This window comes from Pinus tabuliformis, chromosome 8 (assembly GCF_031772625.1).
Source record: "Pinus tabuliformis cultivar Carrire ecotype Pingquan chromosome 8, CPIR1, whole genome shotgun sequence".
Taxonomy (NCBI): domain Eukaryota; kingdom Viridiplantae; phylum Streptophyta; class Pinopsida; order Pinales; family Pinaceae; genus Pinus; species Pinus tabuliformis.
In genome coordinates, this window is record NC_142294.1 from 603,523,049 (window position 1) to 603,549,048 (window position 26,000).

Consider the following 26,000-nt stretch of genomic DNA (forward strand, 5'->3'; position numbering starts at 1 on the left):
ACACTCCAAACTCACTAATTTACGATTCAAATGTACCTGATGAAGGACTTCAAGGGTAAAATCCCTCAATCAAACCCACAATTGCTCACCCACATATAAAATAATAATGCCCGTGAAAAAATAATATGCAAAACCACCATAAAAACTACACACAAAACTCAATAATTTATGATTCATCGGATCAGATACAAAGACCATAATATCAATAGAAGTTCTGCCAACAAGGTTATTAAATGCTTTTTTAGAAAGTTTAAAAAAAAATTAGTTTCAATTCATATGAAATACAATATCCCAAACACAATCTTATTACACTCCAAACTCACTAATTTATGATTCATCGGATCAGATACAAAGACCATAATATCCATAGAAGTTCAGCCAACAAGGTTATTAAATGCCTTTTTTTGGGAAAGTTTAAAGAAAAATTAGTTTCAATTCATATGAAATACAATATCCCAAAACAAGGTTATTAAATGGCTTTTTTGGAAAGTTTAAAGAAAAATTAGTTTCAATTCATATGAAATACAGTATCCCAAGCACAATCTTGTATGGAATGGGCTTGACGGCTAAGTGCTCCCTTCACTTGTCTTGAGGAGATTTTCAACATGTGGAAAGCAAGAGGTGCAGATCTTACAAAATGACATGGCTAAAACTAAACAAAGCCACGTAATGACTTCTGAAAAATAAAAGAAAGAGGACCTTTTGGAAGGCCTGTCATTCTTTCAAGGAACGATTTCTTCCAATGAAAAAACTGTCCCATCAGTTGGATCATGTGTATATTCGAAAGGTCGTGGTGGTTGAGTTTCTCCATCCTTCAACAGACAGTGCAGGTGTTTGGGACATTGACGAATTCCCAGATGACGCTAATGATGCATCAGTCAAAACAAACGCTTCTGGTTCTGATGGCTTGGTGTCCCTTAGTAAAACAAACCCTGAAGGCATTAATTTAATGGGCACATATCTACTCTTTTCAAAAAACTTAATATACTTTTCCTGCGCTGGAACAACTCGAGCAGGATTTGAGAGAATTTCACAAGATGGCATGGCTTCAACTTTCTTTTCAGATGCATTACCCACCTGCAAAACTGAAATTAACCTGAATAAGAATAAAGGCAGAGTAGGTTATGTAGATGGACAAATCCAAAAGAAGCCCAAGATCATAAAGTTAAGCAACAAAAAGCATTAAACAACAGTGTTAAAGTGACCCTGATTTTCTCATTACAACCATGACCATAAACAACACTCATGTGATACACTCCATTCCTAGATTTCAACTACAACATTCCTAGATTTCAACTACAATATTCCCTACAGAACCTTTGTGCCCATTTTCACTGGAGAAAATTATTACATATAATAAGGTGGCAATAAGACATAGATATCATAGATATGAAATGGAAAATAACCAATAAGTGGTGGCAAGACCAAAATAGCTATGATATGAAATCTGACAAATAACCTTCTTAACTATAATAAGACAGGAGCTCTACAAAAGCCAAGAAGAGATGTTGACTCAAGAACGACCTTTTAATTAAAATACCTCCATTTACTTGGATTAAACATTTCCGAATCCATCACACAAAATTTTGGAATCCAGAAAATGTTTAAGCTAAATAATTCACATCACAGTCTAAACTCTGAAATACTCAAAGTATATTAAACATTTCCGAATCCATCACACAAAATTTTGGAATCCAGAAAATGTTTAAGCTAAATAATTCACATCACAGAAATCTAAACTCTGAAATACTCAAAGTATGGAATAAAGTTGCAGTGGCAATTACCTGCATTGCTTCCCCTCCTTATCACTAGATTTTGGGCCTTTCATGGGTCCTGCCTCACCAGTAATGTTTCCCTCATCCATAGCAGTTTTCTGTATGTTTCTTTCTTTGCTACTTTAGCCTTTGCTGATGTAGACAAAACAACAATTGGCAATTTTACTGCAGAAGTTGTTGGAGGTGTTGTAGGACGAGGATACTCGAATAATGAGGGTTTGGCATGTCGAAGAAACTCAAAATTTGGGACCTTCAGTTCATAATTGAGCCCAATCAAAGCAGTGGGTTCAAAAGAGAAGCTCAGAAAAATATACAAGTGGATGCCAATACCAAAATTGACTAAATACTGCCATACCAATGACAATAATAATTCTGTCATGCTTAGTCCTGGATGACAACTTAATTGAGACATTTCGACCACCTGCATCTAAAATACCAGAAGCTAAAATTGCACCTATCTTGTTCATGGTGTCTTCATGCTTGTCAAGAATGATCTTTCAAGTGACGCCTGAAGTAAGAAATAAAAACAATGTGAGGATCATAAAAAGTCTATTGCGGCAGAACCTGGAGTTTGAATGCAATATAATAGCACCATAAGTCTCTATAGGATATAATTTCACCTTTACACGAGGTTCACGTGCCTCATTTGTTTGCACAAGAACCATAACCATGGCTATAAGGGCACATTGACGAACAAAATCTACCACATTTGATGTTAATGGTTCCACCAACAAAATAAATCCAAGTGCTAGCACTGCGGTTCTTCTCAGATCATCACTAACAACGGAAACAACACAATGCAACAGACGACGAATGGCTTTGTTCTTGGATGTGCCCCTGTATGCGAGGGCCAGAGCTTACATCCCACCATAGCATAGAATTGGATCCCGATCACGAATCATTTTCTCTGTAAGTGTGTCAACCTATTTTTCTCTTCCATAGACAATTGATGCTATTTCAAGTGCCAGACATACTGTTTACAAATAGACATATTAAAATCTGGTGGAAAGTTTAAACTTGAGTAGAATTAGTCGAGGAAAAATAAATCTTCGAATGATATTTTCATATCACATGAAAAGTATGTCTACAAATAGACATATTAAAATCTGGTGGAAAGTTTAAACTTGAGTAGAATTAGTCGAGGAAAAATAAATCTTCGAATGATATTTTCATATCACATGAAATACTTTTCAAAGTTCAAACGTAAGTAACCAACAATACCTGATAACCTTTTCATGGTGAGTATCATGTGCATATGCAAGCATCTCACTGGCCTTTTCACTTGCAGTTCCAACCATAAGCAAGCCCATACTTGTGCCTAAAGCCTCTCCAACAACTGCACTAAGTAAAGAATGTCTTGACATTCTCATAAATCTCTTCATCAACAGTTGCCAAAGCAGCCAAATCCAGTGCCAAACATGCACCGTGTTGAATTATCTTTTGTAATCACCACATTTGTTGTAAGTGCTTTAAAAACAAATATCTGATTTGAACAACACAATTTTCATTAAAAATTCTATACATCAAATGACACCAGTGGCTGAAAGTTAGGTGGACACTCACTTCAACACTTGTACTGTGCAAGCTTTCACGAAGAAACTCTTTAATGCCTTCCCCATGGTTTGCATGGATAAGCCCTAAAACATACAAAGCTCCACCTTCCGAATATGGGCTTCCACCACCAGATGAACCATTCTAAGGAAGATAAGGAGTCATCAAAGATCTACTTTGTTGCAGGTGGCAATTACCTGCATTGCTTCCCCCTCCTTATCACTAGATTTTGGGCCTTTTATGGGCCCTGCTTCACCAAAAATGTTTCCCTCATCCATAGCAGTTTTCTGATCTGTTTCCTTCTTTGCTCTCACTTTAGCCCTTGCTGATGTAGAAAAAACAACAGTTGGCAATTTTATTGCAGAAGTTGTTGTTGGAGGTGTTGTAGGACGTGGATACTCAAATAATGAGGGCTTGGCATGTGAAAGAAAGTCTAATTTTGGGACCTTCAGTTTATAATTGAGCCCAATCAAAGCAGTAGGTGCAAAAGGGAGGCTCAGAAAAATATACAAGTGGATACCAATACCAAAATTGACTAAATACTTCCATACCAACAACAGTGATGTTGTCATGCTTAGCCCTCGATGAAAAATTAATTGAGACATTCCGCCCACCTGCATCTAAAATACCAGAAGCTAAAATTGCACCCATCTTGCTCATGGTGTCTTCATGCTGGTCAAGAATGATCTTCTCAAGTTGACGCCTGAAGTATGAAATAAAAAAAAACGATGTAAAGGTGATAAAAAGATCTATTGTGGCAAAGCCTGGAGTTTGAATGCAATATAATAACAACATCAGTCTATATAGGATATAATTCTACCTTTAAATGCCAACATTTAGAAGTTATTATTTCAATTGGGAACTTTGCATTAAAAATTAACAATAGAAGTGCAACTACAATGGCAACAATGAACATTTGTTTCCTAAATAAAAGCTTACAACATTGTATAATAACATACCTGAAGCTACCTACCACGAGGTTCACGTGCCTCATTTGTTTGCACAAGAACCATAACCATGGCTATAAGGGCACCTTGATGAACAAAATATACGACATTTGATGTTAATGGTTTCAGCAGAAAAATGGCCTCACTTAATGCTGTGCCTGTACAAGAGACCTACTGCCAAGGCTGCTCCATGTCTGACATGTGGATTATATGATTCGGAAAGTAAAGAAACTATTAGTGGGGTCCGTTAAATTTGCAGAGTTTGATTTAGCACCAGCATAAAGGACCAAGCCAGCATACACTGATCCCCTTGATATTATTCTTAAAATATTGAGCCATATGCTCCATCAAGATGTAGCACAAAACTTATAACAAATCAAGTCCAAAATTGATTTAATAATAAAAACATGGTACACTGTAACTTGTTCAGGTTCGGAGTTTAAACCTGCTCAGGTTCGAAGTTTAAAACAAATCCAAGTGCTAGCACCGCAGTTCTTCTCACATCATCACTAACATCGGAAACAACGAAGTGCAATAGACGACGAATGAATTTGTTATTGGATGTGCCCCTGTATGCGAGGGCCAGAGCATAAATCCCACCATAGGATAGAATTGGATCCTAATCATGAGTTGTTTGCTCTATAAGTGTATCAGTCTCTTCTTCTCTTCCATAGAGAGTTAATGACATTTCAAGGGCCACTATAAGTGTATCAGTCTCTTCTTCCATAGAGAGTTAATGACATTTCAAGGGCTAGAGAGTTAATGATATTTCAAGGACCAGATCTCTGTACACAATTGTTTACAAATAGACATATTAAAATCTGGTGGAAAGTTTCAACTTGACTAGAATTAGTCAAGGAAAAATAAATCTTCGAATGATATTTTCACATGAAATACTTTTTTAAGTTCAAACGTAAGTAACCAACAATACCTGATAATCTTTTCATGTTGAGTATCATGTGCATATGCAATCATCTTACTGGCCTTTCCACTCGCAGTTCCTCTCCAGCAACTGCACTATCTAAGTAAAGAACATTCTTGACATCCTCATAAATCTCTTCATCAGCAGTTCCCAAAGCAGCCAAATCCAGTCCTAAACATGCACCATGTTGAATTATCTTTTGCAATCACCACAAATTTGTTATAAGTGCTTTGAAAACAAACAATTGATTTGAACAACGCATTTTTCATTAAAGGTTCTATACATCAAATGATATCAGTGGCTGAAAGTTAGGTGGACACTCACTTCAACACTTGTATTATGCAAACTATCATGAAGAAACACTTTAATGCCTTCCCCATGGTTTGCATGGATAAGCCCTAAACCATACAAAGCTCTACCTTCCGAATATGGGTTTCCACCCACAGATGAACCATTTGACGAAGATAAGGAGCCATCAAAGATCGACCTTGCTGAAGGTGACCCCTGTGAATGACACCTAAACCAGCGGTAGCACTGAACTTTGCCCAATTTGTGGCTCTGCTAAGCCATTCCTGGTAAGAGAATGTGCTAAACGTTAGAATTCTAGCTTATTAAAATAATATCCCAAAAAATGTAAAAAGTAGGTGAGCGAAACAGCTTGAAAAACAAAGGCATATGACCAGATTTTCTCTCAAGAATGTGTCTGGGATTACAAACTACTCATAGTGTTTTGTAAAACTATATTAAAAGCGGAATTGTGATTTGGTCGTGCTTCTTGAATACCAGATTTGTAGAGAATAATAATATATATTAATATCAATCAATTCAATCCACTTCGACTCTTCCCCTTTATAAGCACTATATTCATTGCTCCCTTAGGCTTATTAATTCTTGAATGCATTCTGGTATGTCCAAACTCAGTCATTGTGTACAACATTGCTGACTAACTGCGAAATCAATTGCATGATAAGAGATTGACACGTTTTGATTGGAATGGAGCATAAAACATCATCAAAGCAAAGACAATGTTTTAGTATGCCAAATACATTGGTTTATCACAATACTGAGATTTTTTGAGTAGGTGCTATTTTCCATTTGAGTTTCACATCGCGTTGATGTTTACCAACTTATTTCTCATGATTACGTTGAACTTGAACTCTCTTTTAGTGTTTGTGCTTATTTTCTTTTCACTAAAAGGAAAATTGGTTTATACAAAATTAGAAAATTTGTTATCGACGAAGTAGGAGAAACTATAGTAATTATAAACTCATTTGTAGTTACTTTTGTTGGAAAATCAAGAGACTTGTAGATTATAGTTGACTTATCTTACTTGATAATTACTTGTGATATTAGTTCGTCTTTTATTACTTATTATTGCTTGTTCATCAAGCAATTACCAAAACAATGAAGATCATAAAGAGACAAAGTATATAAGATATAGGCTCCAAGCCAGGGCAAAACCCCTCCGAGGGGAAAACCCAAAAGGAATACTTCTCTTCTTATAGAATCAATTCAAAATGAGACTTCCAAAACCCAAAGACCAAAGCCAAAAATCCTCCCAAGCACCAAGTCAACCCACTAGCAAGATCTCTTTCAAATGAACCAAATTCTTCCAAAGTCAACAAAAGTCAAGCTCGGTCCAAGCAGCTTCAACTTAGAATCTCGACCCTGCAACTTGAATTTGCAATTTCGGCCTCTAAAACTCACACAAAAACCCTAGACAACTTTGCACGTGTGGACAAAAAAAGATGTTTCACTAAGAGACCTTCCTTCGACTTCTTCCTCTTCTTCTTGTCTTCCTTGCTCTTTTTCTTCCTTCGCTATTGCAAATCGAACTTGAGTGAATTGGTGTATCAAGTGAGTCGAAGTCCGTCTTATTGATAGCCTTCTTGAGGGATTGAATAGCCCTCTTTAGGCCGACTTCATCATGACTAGGCCGTCTTGGTCTTGGAGGATAAATTAGCTTTCTTGACTAAAAAATAATTATTTTCTTTTGTTGCAATGAGTCCAAATGGGACTATAATACATGACAAAACTTCTTTTTTGACCTACAAAGTCCTAGAAGCATGAAGAACATGGTTTGACCTAGAATTGAGCATAAAACCCATGCTTTAACAAATAAAAAATAATTTTCTCTTTTTAAATACAAAATATACAATGTCACGTTTACAAAGATCATTGTGAAGACCGAAACTAGTTACATTATCCAACAACTTAATTTGGAAGCACTGAGAGTAATCATCTGAGATCTGCCAAATAGTTTGTACTATCTTGAGCACAACACTTCTATAAAGGAAGTCTAGACCATTTGAAGACTTTTACTTGCCCATTTATTAAGAGTTGGTTAAAGAAACTTACTTTCATGAAGTATTCCTTGGAGATTTGTATCTATAAGTCGACCTGCTATATTTTGTCCTTTGTTGATAGTTGGAGGATGTTGTTTCTTTACAATGTTAGATGGAGGCAGAATACAAGCCCTACAAAAACTACAATGGACCATTAATCTTGATACATTTACTTATATTGATATCAAGATGGAACATCGTTGATTGTTTGATGACATGATGGATTTTATCACATATACTGAGACATGGGGACTCTATGAATTTGGAAATTTGGATATGGAAAAAAATTTGCATATGACAAAGTCTGTTGGACTTACAAAAGGTGTAAATGAAAATTGTAAATCTAGGGTTTATAAACCGTAGAAGACTTAAAGTCTTGGATGTGAATTCCCTAAGGACTATGGATAAAATCCTTGAGTTGGAACTAGATCGATGATTTCCTTGAATGGAGAAACCCTAGCTCACACAAGGAAAGGAAAGGAAAACAACGTGCTGATGATGAAGACAAGGGTGTTTGCAATAAGGAAAGGATCAAGAGGGAGTCAACGAATTCCCTACAATCTTCAAAATATAAGTACTTCATATATCTATGCTTTGTTTATTATTTTTGTTAGCCTCTTGCCTTTGTTTCCTTTTGTTGGGTTATAATCGTTCTTCCATGGCCTCCTAGTGAGGATTGAAGGTACACCATGAAGACTGCCAAGGCTCTGGTAGCAGATATAAAGTTTTTAGAAGAACAAAGCAAGATTTGTGGCAAGAGGATTCTCTCTGGAGTGATTCATGTTCAAGAAGGAGAAATTGTACTGACATCCATAATCATACCTGATGACTAGAGAAGCTACTAGTACAAAAGGAGCAAGCAGGCCAACAAGTTTGAAGGATGTCATTGTGTCGAGATCTATGGAAAGTTAGTGATGAGTTCAAAGTGGATTTATAAGATCAAGCATTTGGTAGATGGTAGCATAAACTGAGGATTCTCCTAGGAAGAGGAAGAGGACTATGAAGAGACATTTGCTCTAGTTGTCAGGAAGAAGAAGTGTACAAGGAAAAACCTTTGGACTTTGAGGTACATGTTTGCAAACTAGAGAAAGCTTTGTACGAACCTCGAGCTTGGTATGGATATTTGAGAAAGCTTGGTTGATCTTGTTTCTAATGAGAGTGGATGGACTCACTTGTTATAGGGAGTGACAATTGTATGAAGATTTTCTTCCATGATAGAGGGAGAAGTCATGAAAAAGGAAGTTGATCTCTAGGATCAAGATGAAGGATCTTGGTTGGATATATTACTTCTTGGGACTAGAAGTGTGGCAGAAGCCAAATGAGATCTTCCTGGCTCAAAAGGAATTGTATTATTATGATCCTTCAGAGATTTAGGATGATGGACAACATGTCCATGGTCATTCCCATGGTATCTAATCTGATGAAGTTGAGTGGCAAAGGGAGCAGTCTGGATTGTCTCAGCAAAATTTGTTTCAGTGTTAAAGGGAGCACCCAGTGAGAGTGATCAGAAAACAACTGTGGTGATGGATTGAAGCTGGTCAGTTTATGGTTGAGCCAAGGCATGTGGCACAACATTCATTGAGGTATGGGCATGGTACAATTGGATATGGATTGAGATATATCTCATATAGTTACAAGGATTGACAAATTTAGCTTGGGGTTTGCTATAATGAACAGGAAGTTGTTAGCACTACTGAAGCAGAGTATATTGTAGTTTGTTGGGCAAGTTGTGAAGCAATGTGGCTTTAGAGGCTACTCGCAGGACTATGCGAGAGACAACCATGTTGACAAGTCAAAGCACATGATACAAAAGGAATAACGAGGCTCCTATGTATTTATGTAATTGAGCTTGTTGCTGACATTCTCAAAGCCTCTATCCTTGGATGACATTTGCATACTTTTCGGACAAGATTGGAGTGATTGAGAATGCTTCCCTTGGTTGGAGGGAGTGTTGATGTTGTAGCATCAAGGGGCATAATCTCCTTTAGGTCAAGGGTATTGACCCGGAAGCCATGGTTTATGGTTGGGAAGATTGGCCTAGTTAGCATAGAGGCCTGGATTACTCCCTCGGTCAAGGGTTATCTGACCATATTGCCATGGGGTTTGGCTAGTGTGTTGAGCTTGTGCCTTATAACATCGGGTGATTTTTTTACGATTCAATTGCATGTGACATGTGGGAATGGTAAATGGGCCCCGGTTGTCACCATGGGTCAAGTGGGTTCTTGACAAGACTCTAAGTGATGACTTGGTAGATTGGTGACTTCACTATGGGTCAAGTGGGTTCCTCACAAGACTCCAAGTGTCAACTTGGTAGATTGGTGACCTAAGGACTAGTGGGTAGCTAATTCATTTATTTGATGTTGATGCGGGGATGATTTCCACATGGTTCTAGTATAGAACATGAGGTGGATGGATTCATCAACATAGTTGAGCTCGTTCAACCTTTTCTTGGTATAGAGATTTTTCAACAAGAAAACATTTGAAGAAGTCATTACGAATACCTCCCTAAGAGGGAGTGTTGAATTTTTGTAGCTATGGTCAGTGCTCATATGAAGGAAAATGATAAATATAATTTGAATCTAAAGTCCCCGTTTCAATATAGGGAAAATCAATTTTTGAAATTTAAATTATTTGTCTCCTCTAAGTCAAGTCATCCCCAAATGGATAAGTCGACCCAACCCAAGAGACACACCACTTAGGGGCATATTTGATCACTATAAATTCACACTCGTCCTCCTCCATTTGAGAGGAATTCAGATCACCATATAAGGCAGAATAAGAACGAATCTAAGGCATCAAGAAGGACAATTTCTGAGGTAGTAGACCAAAATTTCTAAGGAAAGTGTAGGAGGTTGAAATTTCAAGAAGCCAAATTTGTCTCTATTTGACCAAGTTTGAGCTGGGTTTGGTTACTCGTCAATTTGTATTTGCTTTTGATTGGGAAACCAGATTGTATCTCTTGTTGAATTGGACAATTTCTCTAAGAAAAGGTTGTTGGGTTTTTCCCTGGTTAGGGTTTTACCAAGATAAATTTTGTCTCTTGTTTGGCTCTCATTTGTCTCCATTTGAGAGGAATTAAAATCACCATAAAAGGCAGAATAAGAACGAATCTAAGGCATCAAGAAGGACAATTTCTGAGGTAGTAGACCGAAATTTCTAAGGAAAGTGCAGGAGGCTGAAATTTCAAGAAGCCAAATTTGTCTCTATTTGACCAAGTTTGACTTGGGTTTGGTCACTGGTCAGTTTGACTTTGCTTTTGATTGGGAAACCAGATTGTATCCCTTGTTGAATTGGACAATTTCTCTAAGAAAAGGTTGTTGGGTTTTTCCCTGGTTAGGGTTTTACCAGAATACATTTTGTCTCTTGTTTGGCTCTCATTAGGATCCTATTAGTTTTATTGTTTTATTGTTAAATAATTTGTGTAATTTTTTAATAATGAATGTCACATAAGTTAAACTAATGAAGAAATCATTGAGAGTAATTATCAATCTAGAAAATTTTGAAAAATCAACATATTGTAGAGTTATAGAGTTGTAATTCATGACTACAAAAAACAGATCTATATCACCGAGCATGAGAACACAAATAAAACATATAATATACTAAATATCAAGCAAATTGAGTCACAAATTAGCCATATGTAATTCCAAATAAAGTGCACTACACATATGTAAGGTGAATTACCTTCATTTATGAATAATAATGTCCATCTCCTCCATCTCATCTCTTTCAATTTCTCTACATGTTGCCTTCCTTTCCTCTCCCACATCCAACCATTCAAACCAAGAAAAAACAAAAAAAAAACGACGAAAAAAAAGAAGCGAAACAAAGGAAAATAAATCTGACACACGAGAAACAACATAAAGCATGGCCATGCTCAAACTCAACAAAACAAAAATATGTAGAAAACAACAAACAAAAAATTGCAAACGCCCACTCCACAAATCATCCTTCTTGCAATGTTCTCTCCTTCCTCCTGCTCTTCTTCACTACAAACAAAAGAAATTGGAGAGGATTAGGTTGAAATACACATATATAGTGATAGTGAGCATAAACATATTTGAAAACCAATAAAGACCTCCCATGTGCTTTGTTTTTATAGAGACATATTGTCCACTTTCTACTCCACTTATCAGTGCTAAATGCAATAAGCCATTTGCAACAGATACATAATAAAACATTAGAATTGTTACGGAGATTAAATCTTAGTAGACGCAATAATTATTCATAATAGAAAACATGCCTTTGCATTGCATCTATATTGCTTACGATATCTTTTTAACTCAACTTTCATAGACTTGATATCTAAGTCACTCAATTATAAAATCATGAAAATGATGGAAGAAACTAAATAACAAATAAACCAAGCAATGAATTAACCATACACGTACCTGCCCGCCCTTGCCTAGTGCCAACTCTTATGGAATCATCATATGCTGAGCAACAACATAACATGAAATTAAAGGACAATAATATTTTGTAGGAGAAATGCATTACTCACCCATCTCATCTTCCATATTGTGTTGTCTAGGGTATCTTCAACATTTGACATTCAAGCAATGAATTAACCATACACATACCTGCCCACCCTTGCCTAGTGCCAACTCTTATGGAATCATCATATGCTGAGCAACAACATAACATGAAATTAAAGGACAACAATATTTTGTAGGAGAAATGCATTACTCACCCATCTCATCTTCCATATTTGTGGTGTCTAGGGTATCTTCAACATTTGACATTCCTATATTGTAGAGTTGTATTTGGTGACTACACAAAACAAATATAGAGTTGATTATGAGAACACAAAAAAAACATACAATATATTTTACAACATACAAATTGAGTGACAAATTAGCCATAGGTATTTTTAAGTAAAGTGCACTAGTAAGATGAATCACCTTAATTTATTAACAATAACTCCCATCTCATCTCTTTCATTTTCTCTTCATGTTGCGACAACAATATTTTGTAGGAGAAATGCATTACTCACCCATCTCATCTTCCATATTTGTGGTGTCTAGGGTATCTTCAACATTTGACATTCCTATATTGTAGAGTTGTATTTGGTGACTACACAAAACAAATATAGAGTTGATTATGAGAACACAAAAAAAACATACAATATATTTTACAACATACAAATTGAGTGACAAATTAGCCATAGGTATTTTTAAGTAAAGTGCACTAGTAAGATGAATCACCTTCATTTATTAACAATAACTCCCGTCTCATCTCTTTCATTTTCTCTCCATGTTGCCTCTCCCCACATCCATCAGGACCAAACTACAAAAAATGAGGGAAAAATGCAAAACAAAAGAAAACAAGTAAGACACGTGACAAACAACGCAACAGGGTCATGCTCAAACTGAACAAAACGAAAATATGTAAACAACAACAAACAAGAAATTGTAAACGTTCGCTCCATGCATCATTGTTCCTGCATTGTGCTCTCCTTCGTTAAATGGAGAAAATAAATTAGGGTGAATTAGTTTGAAATACACATAAATAGTGATAGTAATGATAAACAAATTTCAAAACCAATAAGTACCTCCCATGGAGTTTATTTTATATAAAAAAAAAGATAATCTACTTTGTATTCCCCATCAATAACAAGTTATCTACAACACATAACAAATAAAGCATTAAAATCGTTATAAAAGTTAAACTTTAGAATCAAACGCAATAATTATTCATAATAACAAACATACCTCTGTGTTACATCTACATTCTCTAAAGTATTTTCTCCACTCAATCTTCCTAGACACTACATCTACAGTCACTCAATGCACACAGTAAAATTTTATATGAAATCATGAATAAATAATGGAAAAAACTAAATAAAAAATAAACGGAGCGATGAATTAACCATACACATACTTGTTCGCCCTTTCCCATGGAATCATCATATATTGATAAACATTATAATAGGGAATTAAATGACAACATTATTTTGTAGGGCAAAAACATTGCTCACCCATCCCCTATTCCACGTTTGTAGTGTCTAGGGAATCTTCATCCGTAGAGTTGTAGGGCTGCAATTGGTGACTACACAAAGAAGATATAAATTTGAGCATGAAAACACAAATAAAACATATAATCAATTAAATAGTGATCAAATTCAATAGAAAATTAGCCATAGGTGATTTTCAGTAAAGTGCATTGCATATAGGTCAAGTGAATTACCTTCATTTATGAACAAGAACCTCCATCTCATCTCTTTCAATTTCTTTACATGCTACCTTCCTTTTCTCTCCCACACCCAACAATCCAAACCAAAACCAAAATAAACAAAAAAAATGAACAAAAAAACCAAAACAAAGATAAACAAGTACAACACACGATAAACAACATAAAGCATGGCCATGCTCAAACTCAACAAAACAAGAAACTGTAGATAACAACAAACAAAAAATTGCGAACACCCTCCCTACAAATCATCTTTCCTGCAATGTGCTCTCCTTGTTTTTTTTCCTTCACTGCAAGGAAAATAAATGGGTGATAATTAAGTTGAAACACACAAAGATAGTAATAGTAATGATAAACATATGTCAAAACCAATAAGTACCTCCCATGGAGTATGTTTTATAAAACAATCCACTTTTTATTTCACTTAATAGTGCTCAATGGAACAACCCATCTGCAACAAATACATAACAAAATATTAGCATTGTTACAAAAGTTAAACCGTAGTGTTAAACACAATAATTATTCGTAATAACAAACATACCTCTGTGTTGCATCTATATTACCTAAGGTATCTTTTCAACTCAGCTTTCTTAGACTACATCTACAGTCACTCACTACACAAAGTAATATTTTATATGAGATCATCCAAAAACGATGGAGGAAACTAAATAAAACATAAAAGGAGCGATGAATTAACCATACACATACCTACCTGCCCTTACCCAGTGCCAACTCCTATGGGATATTCATATTTTGATCAACAATATAATAGGGAATTAAATGAAAGAATTATTTTGTAGGAGACAAGAATTGCTCACCCATGCCATGTTCCACATTTGTAGTGTCTAGAGTATCTCCACATTTGTAGTGTCTAGAGTATCTCCAACATTTGACCTTCCTATACTGTAGAGTCGTATTTGGTGACTACACAAAGCAGATCTATAAAATTGAACATGAGAACAGAAATAAAACATAATAAATTAAAAAGTAAGCAAATTGAGTCACAAAATAGCCATAGGTAATTTTAAGTAAAGTGCACTACATATAGGTAAGGTGAATCACCTTCATTTATTAACAATAACTTCCATTTCACCTCTTTCAGTTTCTCTGCATGCTATCTTCCTTTCCTCTTTCACATCCAGCAATCCAAACTCAGACCAAATTACAAAAAATGAGAAAAATGCAAAACAAAAGAAAACAAGTATGACACACGACAAACAATAGAAAGTATGACCATGCTCAAAACAAAAATATGTAGACAACAACAAACAAAAAAATTTAAAATTGTAAACATCTGCTCTATGCATCATTGTTTCTATAGTGTGCTCTACTTCGTTAAAAGGAAACAAAATGGAGTGAATTAGGTTGAAATACACATAGATAGTGATAGAAATGATGAACATATTTCAAAACCAATAAATAGCTCCCATGCAGTTTATTTTATAAAGATGCACAATCCACTTTGTACCAATTATTGATGATCAATGGAATAAGCCATCTACAACAGATACATAATAAAATATTAGAATCGTTATAAAAAGTTAAAATTTAGAAATAACGCAATAATTATTCATAATAGCAAACATACCTCTGTGTTGCTTCTACATTGCCTAAGGTATCTTCTCCACTTAACCTTTTTAGACTCTACATTTTAGTCATTCACTGCACAAATTAAATTTTTATACAAGATCATGAATAAACCATGGAAAAAAACTAAATAATAAATAAACAAAGTGATGAATTAACCATACACATACATGCCCGCCCTTTCCTAGTGCCAACACTTACGGAATCATTATATGTTAATCAACATTACAACAAGAAATTAAAGGACAACATTATTTTGTAGGAGAAAAACATTTCTCACCCATCCCCTGTTCCGCGTTTGTATTGTCAAGGGTATCTTCACCATTTGGCCTTCCTATATTGTAGAGTTGTAGAGATGTAGTTGGTAACTACACAAAGAAGATATATATAGTTGAGCATGAGAACACAAATAAAACATATAATAAATTAAATAAGAAAGAAATTGAGTGACAAATTATCCATAGGTTATTTTAAGTTAAGTAATTAAAATGCAATGCATATAGGTAAGGTGAATTACCTTGATTTATGAACAATAAATCCCATCATGTTGCCTTCATTTCTCTCCAAACCAAGACCAAACTAAAAAAATGAGGAATAAAAGAAAAATAAAGGAACACAAGTACGACACACAATAAACAACACAAAGCATGGCCATGCTCAAACTCAACAAAACAAAAATATGTAGATAACAACAAACAAAAAATTTCATATGCTCCCTCTACAACTCATCTTTCTTGTAATGTGCTCTTCTTCGCTGCAAAGAAAAGAAATTGGGGAGTATTAGGTTGAAATACACATAGATAGAGATAGTAATGATAAATATATTTCAAAACCAATAAGCACCTCTGATGGAGTTTGTTTTATAAAGACGGACAATCCACTTTCTATTCCACTTATCGGTGTTCAATGAAACAAACTGTCTGCAACAAATAGATAACCAAGATGTGAGCTGAAATTAAAGAAGATTTAAATATATTCTTTAAAATGTAAATTTAATTGGTTTTAAATAACCTAAATTCATTATGTTCAAACATAACAATAGAAAATCCAAATAAAAGAGAGATAAATTTAAAAGCTAAAAAAATTTCAAGAACTAGTAACAAACTAGGCTATAACAACCCATGGCTTCCATACTATTTGTGTATCTCTCTATTATCACCTTAAAAAATTCAATTGGTTATAAATATTGTTAAAATATTTAAATAATTTGAATCCAATACATTTCAAACATAATAATAGAAAGACCAAATAAAAGAGACATAAATTTAAAAGCTAAGAAAATTTCAAAGAACCCATATTAGGCTATAGCAACCTATGGCTTTCATACTAATTGTACATTTCTCTATTCTCACCCTAAAATTACAGATTGCTTGGAAGAAATATTAGAAAACTGAAAAGCTATTTAATTCATCAAGCAATTCTACATAGAAGATTAATTATGACAACCAAAAATAGACATCTATTTGTCAGCAATTCTTTGAAACTCATAAAAGATTACTCTCCTATGCTGCATGCAATGTCTCTAGAATAATGAGTGGAGAGGAAGAAGTGTTGAAAGATGTCAAAAAAAGATCAAAGGGCAAATATGAAAAAGCTGTCTCACTATCCTTCCCTCTTATAGAATGAGCAAGGGTAAGTTACAATTAATGTCTCTCTCTCAAAAATAGGAAAATAACTTAGTCACGACGCCCTTACATATACCAAGAAAAAATGAAGCAACTCCCTTGAATGGGTGCCTATGGTGCATGAGTACCTCCGCATTCACTCACCTTCATGCTAACAATGTGTTTCCAGGAAATAAGGTGAAAGTGCTGCCCACAAAAGGATGAAAGGTGTCCCTTTATTGCTGCCCAGAAAAGGTAAAGTAACTTGTCTAATGACTCACTAACTGGCATAATCAGCTGGTTGCCATATTTCTGCCAATTCCGACAGGATGCCAATGCCTAAAATAGGTGAGTGAAGGGTGAATATAACTCTAGGAGGAATGCGCCCTCCACTCTAGTCAAGCATAAAGCATTTAACTGTCATCGTGAAGGCATGAAGACTACATGAAAAATTAAAAGAAATTGCTGCTAGACTGCTATCATACTGGCACCCTCCAGGCTGCCACAACCTACTAAAATCAACACCTCAAATAGATTTTCAAATCAGTTGTCAGACTGTCATATAATTCTGTTAAGATACTGCCCAAAATAGGATTAGAAACTACCAGAAGCTATGCCTTTCTGACTGCTACAGGACTGTACCCTAGTGTTATCATAAAAGCTGACATACTTATGAAATCCGTTTTCAGAATAGGTTGTAGCCTGTAACAGCCATCATCAGTGCACCCTTACTCTGTCCATTATTCACCTAAGGAGGTTGCTTATATTTCTTTGGAAAGTGCAAATTTGAGAGTTGTTGTAGCTCACCTCCTATGCTACCCACTCTTGTAACGATACCATCAAATCTACTTTGAATAGAGGACCCAAAATGCTAGAAAAGGCCCTCAAAGTCAGCATGAAGCCAGCTTGAAATCTATACCAAAATTCAACCAATAAAAGTCTGAAACATCTCCACCAATATGATCTTAAAATGCTGATTTGGAAATTTGGGCTTTGTCTTTGTTTCTAAGCGTGTATTCAAAGGTTAACAATTACTCCAACTTGGGGCAGCATCCCCTACATGAAGCTGAGATTCCCGGAACTCCAGATGCTAGAGAAACTTGAAAAGTGGCAACTTGAAAACAAGTGAATGACTCAAATCAACCCGTCAAACACAACTTCTGGATTCCAAGCCCAGTGACATATGACACAACCCTAAAACAAGCCTTGTTCCCAAGTCAACTCCAACCACATGATTCAGACTCATCCCATCAACCTATGGTATCCCAAGGCACGTTGAAAACCAAAAACTCTAAAAGGAAAAACTACAACTTAACAAATATTAACCCAGACCTAACCTAAGATCCTAAACTAACCAAACATGACCGAAACTGAACAATATACTTAGATGACAATGCAACCAGCCATGGAGCTAGTGAATCTGACATGATAGCTCAAAGTACTCAACATGCCAATGTAACCAAACATGCACATTGATCTTGAAAAACTATTCATGATTGAACATCTAATGTAATAGGAAATCCTTGGTATAAGATGTATTTATATGCTCAATCATCAAAAGAGGCAATGGAGACAAACCTTCCTAAGAAATAAGGGAGAAAACCCCAGGTTCTTCTACGTCATCCTCCAGAAGAAGTTATACATGTAGGCTTGATCGGATTACCATAGCTACCTTAATCTAGGCAATGGTTTGAAAAAAAAAATGATGCTGAATACAATCAAAATGAGAAACCATAACCCAATTAGAGCATTCACAATATCTCTAGAGGACGCTCTTTTTGAAGGGACTTTGTCACAAGAAAGGAAGGTGGGCACTCATGTTGATACAAATAAATAATGACAAATGAACTAATATGCTGACAAATGAATGATAAGTCTTCTGTGCTGAGATATCTTTTATATGAGACAGGATATAATTGTTTCTATCACACTATAATTTCAGTTGTTTCAATATAAAATCCTCTCGTAAATATTTTTGTGGTGTGAATCATATCGTTATATTTTCAAATTTATCATATTGTCATTGTTCTTGTTTTTCTGAAAAGTTGTCAAACATGGTTGATAACTAAATTTTAAAGACTCGAGAATTTTAAAATGTTTATTTTTTAATTAAAATAAAAATATATCAAAAAAGGAAAATCCCTAAAAATATCAAAGCTACCAGCAATATAATAACACAAACAAAAATATTAAAAATATAACAAATCAAATCAAACATATCATCTACATTACAATTATCCATATATATTCTTTAAAATGTAAATTTAAATTGTTTTAAATAACATAAATGCGCTTCAAACAGATCTCAAACTCTCCAAATAAAAAAACTGAAAAAAGAGACAAGAATTCAAAAGGTAAGAAGATCTGAACAGATACACATATATATAATTTATAATGTAAATGTCATTTGTTCCTATATTATTTGAGGCTGTACCTGCAACGAAATGTTGGGTTGAAGTTGAGGCTGTAGCTGCAGCTGGCGATGTCCCAACCAGAGCCGCTGCAATTTACCGCACCCGCCAATTTAATCTCGAATAGATATATATTGTGTCTTGTTCCTTTCATAAAGATTCATAAATGTAACATGGATTCATAATGGAACATAGAGCACTGCAATGCTGCTTCACGCTGAAATGAAATTATGGATGAAAAGAAAAAAATTTGGGAAAAACCAATGGCCATTTCAAAGATGAAAAATCTCTGGATAGAAAAAACCTAAATAATCAAAACTGCCGATCAAAAAAAATTAAATCAATAGGCTCGTTTAGTGTGAACTTTAAGTTGAATAGCTTTCATTTTATTGAAAGGCCAACCATAGCTAAACTCTTCCAAGAACTATATGCATCAAATCCCCTTTAGCAGCTATTATCAGCACATAAGACATCCCATTATGCAAATATTTATTAATAAAGAATTATTTAAACAGGTATATATATTCAAATTAGAGAAAAAAAATTCATAAAATAAGCATACCTGCTTGACCATTCTAGTATTAGTCATAAAAAGAATCCAAACCAGAGGACTCTCTTCTCCTCGTCCATTTCTTTAAATCCTGCCCAAAAAACAAATCGACCAAACAAAAGAATGTGCACATACAAAAATATAAAAATAAGAAATCAACCCCAAAATTACAAACAAAATTAAAAGAGAAAATGGACTGTAAAAGCCAAGATGCATGGTCATGCACAGAAAAATATGAAAAAAAGAATTAACAAATTAACCAGCAACACAGCCTGGGAATAACATAACCTCGCCCAATCTCTACCCATGTTACCCGCATCCTTGACCCTTAGCAACCTAATGCCCTGTCTAGCTTTCCTTTCGTGGGTTGCCAGTCAAAGTACATTTCCATGCGCATGTAACCATGGATAACAGAGAATTGAAGCCCAGAAGCGCGCATGGGTAACAAAGAATTTAAGCGTTTCAATTTTCAGCAACACAACAGCGAGCGAACGTCAAGATTTTCTGACGGATGGATCTAACTCTGAGTACCAGGCTGAGGTTGAGCTTATGGTTGGTTCCGTCTGGAGGCAGGAATTGAATCGAGCAGAGAAGGCATTGTGTTAAGAACAATAACGGCCCCTGCCAGTTGAACTGGGAAACGCATTTCAGGGACGTTGGGAGCCACCATAGAGACCTGCATATATGCAACCACATATCAAATAAGATTAAAGATTAAGATTCATTCTGCTCTACTTTGCTGGGTTTGAAAATGAACATTATGAAAAATTCCCTTCCAATACTTACGACATTTCCTCGCCTCGCAACATATTGCAAGCATAGAGAACATAGGCGACAACACTGGTATTTGTGAAACCTCTGGTCTGGTATTGTAGACCACAGAGGTGGAGTCTCCATCTTATTACACAGTGGCAACTCTTTCTATGAAACGAATTGGGGATAAACCAATATTCCTCCATTAGAGAAAATCTACAAACCGGGCGCTACAACTTTAGAAAAAATAGGCATGTGAATTCATCCAGAATTGAATAGCTAGTTGTATGCATTTAACAAAATTGAATCAATTTGTTATATATAAAAAAAAAAGAGACACACCGAGACTATACAGAATTTTACCACACACCTTCTTAATTCTGTACCAATCAGGGCTTGTGAAGTTTGCAGCAGTTGCAGGAGGAAATAATCCTATGGTGCCATACCAAGACATGGGTAGTCTCTGTTTGCCATAGCCATAGCTTATGCAGCCTAATTAACAACTTGAAAAAGGCCGATCCCAACCTTCTCAATTCTGTACCAATCAGGGCTTGTGAAGTTTGCAGCAGTTGCAAGAGGCAATAATCCTATGGCACCACACCAAGACATGGGTAGTCTCTGTTTTCCATAGCCATAGCTTATGCAGCCTAGTTAACAACTTGAAAAAGGCCGATCCCAAATCAAATTTGTTCTTGCTCATCTCACTCATTGGGCTGATATAAATTTGAACATATATAACCAGAAAAGCAAAGAGACGCAAATAAATTTATCTACTCTACCTGGGATTCAATCCTTGCGCACACCTGTGGATTCGAAAACTGATGCTGTACCAATTCATATTTAAGTTTAGCCGGGCAATTCAATAATACTTGAACAGAGCGAGCCAATTGCATGAAATTACAAAATTCATATTAAATCCTGTAATGTATGTCGTCACTTACTAAGCTAATCTAAAATCTGTATGAAGGTTAACCTAATAAAAAGAGATGAGATTACATGTACAGAAATTTGCATACCTGGGATTGAGAAGGATGTGGGTGGATATCTCCTCGTATATATATAGCTGGAATTGAATCTCTTGGCCCCTGCTAATTAAAAATTGAATTGATGTGATATCTGCCTTCACCTCCCACACAACACATACAAACCACACAACACAACACATACAAAACATACCAAACCGCACAACACAACACATACAAAACCAGACCAGGCAAAGTTCAGACAGACCAAACCAGACACACACAAACATGACATGATATGGAGCTCCAAGAGTCATACAGACAAAACGACACATAGAGCATAGGCGACCATGGGAGGAGGAGAGGGAATGAAAAAGGCAAAGATTCAGACCAAAGTTCAAATAAATATTTGTTGGATTCAACGGTCCTGCTTTTCTTGGACTGACAACTCTGCGGAAAAGCACTTTACTTGACTGCCACCTCTGCAAAACAAAGCATAACCATCTCTGCTAAAAAGCATATGTCAGTCTGTTGTCTCCTTCACATTATGGGACAATGTTTAAAGTTCAGGGTAAGGGAACATTTTCATTTTCTTTATTATAGTTGTATTAACCAACGTGAATGACTCTTTCATCAATATATGTGTTTTTATAAGAAATTAAATATGTTAGTTTACTATGTTTTTTATAAGAAATTAAAGATGTAAAAGTGTTTTTCTGATTTTATAACAAAAATGTTATATGTCTGTGTTTTTATAAGAAATTAAATATGTTAATTTACTATGTGTTTTTATAAAAAATTAGAGATGTAAAGTGTTTTCTGATTTTATAACAAAAATGTTATATATCAAGGTTGTTTAATAAGATTTAAATAAATATGTCTTTATATCAATAATAATAGTGTAAGCTTATAAGATTTAAATAAATATGTCTTTATATCAATAATAATAGTGTAAGCTTATGGTACTGTTGATAGCTTGATATTGATTTTGTAAAGAAATGATATTTTATGGTTTAATATCTATAATGAATTGTAATTTGATTTTTTAGTTTTTTTTTTGGGAAAAAAGGTAAAAGGAAAGTGATTTATTTCATATCACCTTATATTGTATGGTTAATTTGAAAGAGACAATTCTATATTGTATGGTTAATTTGAAGGAGTCATTTTGAAGAGAAACAACTAGTTTTGTGTTAGAGACTGCCACATGAGGGAGTGCACGATGTGAAAAGATTCACAACAATGATGGGTGTGGGGAGACCATATTGGAATGATTTTTACAGGGAGAGCATCTTGGATTGCGGTTTTTGTTATTCTCGAGTGATATTTAAAGGGATAACATCTTGGATCTTTGTCATTATCGAAGAAAAAACATAAATCACATCATTCTTGAGCGAGCAAAGTATCTTAGATTGAGGTTCAAAGCACTATCCATCATCTTGATGTGGTTAACATTGAAAAAATGTCAACGTTTAAATCTTCAAAGTTTTTCCTATTTTGGTTGGAATCAAGCAATACAATTTTGAGTGAGATTGTGATTTTTTATAGTTTCAAAAGAATTTTTGAATGACAAGAACATAAATCACATCATTCTTGAGCGAGGAGAGTATCTTAGATTGAGGTTCAAAGCACTATCGATCATCTTGATGTGGTTAACATTGAAAAAATGTTGTCGTTTAAATCTCCTAAGTTTTGCCTATTTTGGTTTGAATCAAGCGATGCAATTTTGAGCGAGGTGATTTTTTATAGTTTCAGATACATTTTTGAGTGATATAAACATAAATTGCATTTGAGAGGAATTAAAATTGTCTCCATTTGAGAGGAATTAAAATCACCATATAAGGTAGAATAAGAATGAATCTAAGGCATCAAGTAGGACGACTTCTGAGGTAGTAGACCAAAATTTCCAAGGAAAGTGTAGGAGGCTGAAATTTCAAGAAGCCAATTTGTCTCTATTTGACCAAGTTTGACCTAGGTTTGGTTATTGGTCAGTTTGACTTTGCTTTTGATTGGGAAACCAGATTGTATCTCTTGCTGAATTGGACAATTTCTCTAAGAAAAGGTTGTTGGGTTTTTCCTTGGTTACAGTTTAACCAAGATAAATTTTATCTCTTGTTTGGCTCTCATTTGTCTCCATTTAAGAGAAATTAAAATCACCATATAAGGTAGAATAAGAACGAATCTAAGGCATCAAGAAGGATGATTTTTGAGGTAGTAGACCGAAATTTCTAAGGAAAGTGCAGGAGGCTGAAATTTCAAGAAGCCAAATTTGTCTCTATTTGACCAAGTTTGACCTGGGTTTGGTTACTGGTAATTTGACTTTGCTTTTGATTGGGAAACCAGATTGTATCTCTTGCTGAATTGGACAATTTCTCTAAGAAAAGGTTGTTGGGTTTTTCCTTTGTTAGGGTTTTACCAGGATACATTTTGTCTCTTGTTTGGCTCTCATTAGGATCCTACTAGTTTTATTGTTAAAGAATTTGTGTAATTTCTTAATAATGAATGTCACATAAGTTAAACTAATGAAGAAATCATTGAAAGTAATTATCAATCTAGAAAAGTTTGAAAAATCAACATATTGTAGAGTTATAGAGTTGTACTTCGTGACTACAAGAAACAAATCTATATCACTGAGCATGATAACACAAATAAAACATATAATATATCAAATAGAAATCAAATTGAGTCACAAATTAGCCATATGTAATTTAACTAAAGTGCACTACACATATGTAAGGTGAATTACCTTCATTTATGAATAATAACGTCCATCTCCTCCATCTCATCTCTTTCAATTTCTCTACATGTTGCCTTCCTTTCCTCTCCCACACCCAACAATTCAAACCAAGACAAAACTAAAAAAAGGAGGAAAAAAAGAAGCAAAACAAAGGAAAATAAATCTGACAAACGACAAACAACATAAAGCATGGCCATGCTCAAACTCAACAAAACAAAAATATGTAGACAACAACAAACAAAAAATTGCAAACGCCCACTCTACAAATCATCTTTCTTGCAATGTTCTCTCCTTCCTCCTGCTCTTCTTCATTACAAACAAAAGAAATTGGAGAGGATTAGGTTGAAATACACATATATAGTGATAGTGAGCATAAACATATTTGAAAACCAATAAAGACCTCCCATGGACTTTGTTTTTATAGAGACATATTGTCCACTTTCTATTCCACTTATCAGTGCTAAATGCAATAAGCCATTTGCAACAGATACATAATAAAACATTAGAATTGTTATGGAGATTAAATCTTAGAGTTAGACGCAATAATTATTCATAATAGAAAACATGCCTTTGCATTGCATCTATATTGCTTACGATATATTTTTAACTCAACTTTCTTAGACTTTATATCTACAATCACTCAGTTATAAAATCATGAAAATGATGGAAGAAACTAAATAACAAATAAACAAAGCAATGAATTAACCATACACATACCTGCTCGCCCTTGCCTAGTGCCAACTCTTATGGAATCATCATATACTGAGCTACAATATAACATGAAATTAAAGGACAACAATATTTTGTAGGAGAAATGCATTACTCACCCATCTCATCTTCCATATTTGTAGTGTCTAGGGTATCTTCACCATTTGACTTTCCTATATTGTAGAGTTGTATTTGGTGACTACACAAAACAAATATAGAGTTGACTATGAGAACACAAATAAAACATATAATATATTTTACAACATGCAAATTGAGTGACAATTAGCCATAGGTATTTTAAAGTAAAGTGCACTAGTAAGATGAATCACCTTCATTTATGAACAATAACTCCCATCTCATCTCTTTCATTTTCTCTCCATGTTGCCTTCATTCCCTCTCCCACATCCACCAAGACCAAACTACAAAAAATGAGGGAAAAATGCAAAACAAAAGAAAACAAGTAAGACACGTGACAAACAACACAACAGGGTCATGCTCAAAATGAACAAAACAAAAATATGTAAACAACAACAAACAAGAAATTGCAAGCGTTCGCTCCATGCATCGTTGTTCCTGCATTGTGCTCTCCTTCGTTAAAAGGAGAAAAGAAATTAGAGTGAATTAGTTTGAAATACACATAAATAGTGATAGTAATGATAAATAAATTTCAAAACCAATAAGTACCTCCCATGGAGTTTATTTTATATTAAAAAAGATAATCTACTTTGTATTCCATCAATACCAAGTTATCTAAAACACATACATAATAAAGTATTAAAATCGTTATAAAAGTTAAACTTTTGAATCAAACACAATAATTATTCATAATAACAAACATACCTTTGCGTTACATCTACATTCTCTTAAAGTATTTTCTCCACTCAATCTTCCTAGACACTACATCTATAGTCACTCAATGCACACAGTAAAATTTTATATGAAATGAATAAATAATGGAAAAA

General features: G+C 34.7%; 1 protein-coding gene and 1 pseudogene across 6 annotated transcripts; both read right to left on the reverse strand.

Annotated features, from left to right (window-relative positions):
- Nucleotides 1-442: 442 nt before the first annotated feature.
- On the reverse strand, nt 443-5,220 carry LOC149236935 (26S proteasome non-ATPase regulatory subunit 1 homolog A pseudogene; annotated as a pseudogene). The gene is made up of 6 exons (XR_016245908.1): nt 5,205-5,220; nt 4,286-4,504; nt 2,997-4,029; nt 2,396-2,748; nt 1,785-2,283; nt 443-1,085 (listed from the first exon to the last, which is right to left on the reverse strand). The product of XR_016245908.1 is annotated as a 26S proteasome non-ATPase regulatory subunit 1 homolog A pseudogene (transcript).
- LOC149236936 (26S proteasome non-ATPase regulatory subunit 1 homolog B-like) lies at nt 4,804-25,995 on the reverse strand. 5 transcript variants are annotated; one of them, XM_089372534.1, is made up of 14 exons: nt 19,355-19,881; nt 16,160-16,236; nt 15,834-16,070; nt 15,597-15,684; nt 14,792-15,391; nt 13,727-14,653; nt 13,518-13,588; nt 12,745-12,826; nt 12,442-12,613; nt 12,231-12,310; nt 11,932-11,976; nt 11,225-11,529; nt 5,205-5,767; nt 4,804-5,058 (listed from the first exon to the last, which is right to left on the reverse strand). In XM_089372534.1, the coding sequence occupies exons 9-12, from the start codon at nt 12,465-12,467 to the stop codon at nt 11,486-11,488; spliced, it is 195 nt and encodes a 64-aa protein (XP_089228660.1). In that variant the 5' UTR covers nt 12,468-12,613; nt 12,745-12,826; nt 13,518-13,588; nt 13,727-14,653; nt 14,792-15,391; nt 15,597-15,684; nt 15,834-16,070; nt 16,160-16,236; nt 19,355-19,881; the 3' UTR covers nt 4,804-5,058; nt 5,205-5,767; nt 11,225-11,485. The 5 variants fall into 5 exon arrangements, with proteins under 5 accessions (XP_089228660.1, XP_089228657.1, XP_089228656.1 ...); XM_089372531.1 differs by having other exon boundaries at nt 5,205-5,366; nt 5,615-5,767; nt 11,225-12,310; nt 19,355-19,848; XM_089372530.1 differs by having other exon boundaries at nt 11,225-12,310.
- Between the last annotated feature and the right edge of the window lie 5 nt (nt 25,996-26,000).

Bases quoted from the DNA above. Each gene is read 5' to 3' on its own strand.
- LOC149236936 (XM_089372530.1), bottom strand. From the start codon at position 19,485: ATGAAAGGAACAAGACACAATATATATCTATTCGAGATTAAATTGGCG. The intron at 16,237-19,354 runs GTACAGCCTCAA...TATTTGTTGCAG, and splicing joins AACCCAACATTTCGTTGCAG to ACAGTTTGTTTCATTGAACA. The intron at 16,071-16,159 runs GTGCTTATTGGT...TTTTCTTTGCAG, and splicing joins TAAAACAAACTCCATCAGAG to CGAAGAAGAGCACATTACAA.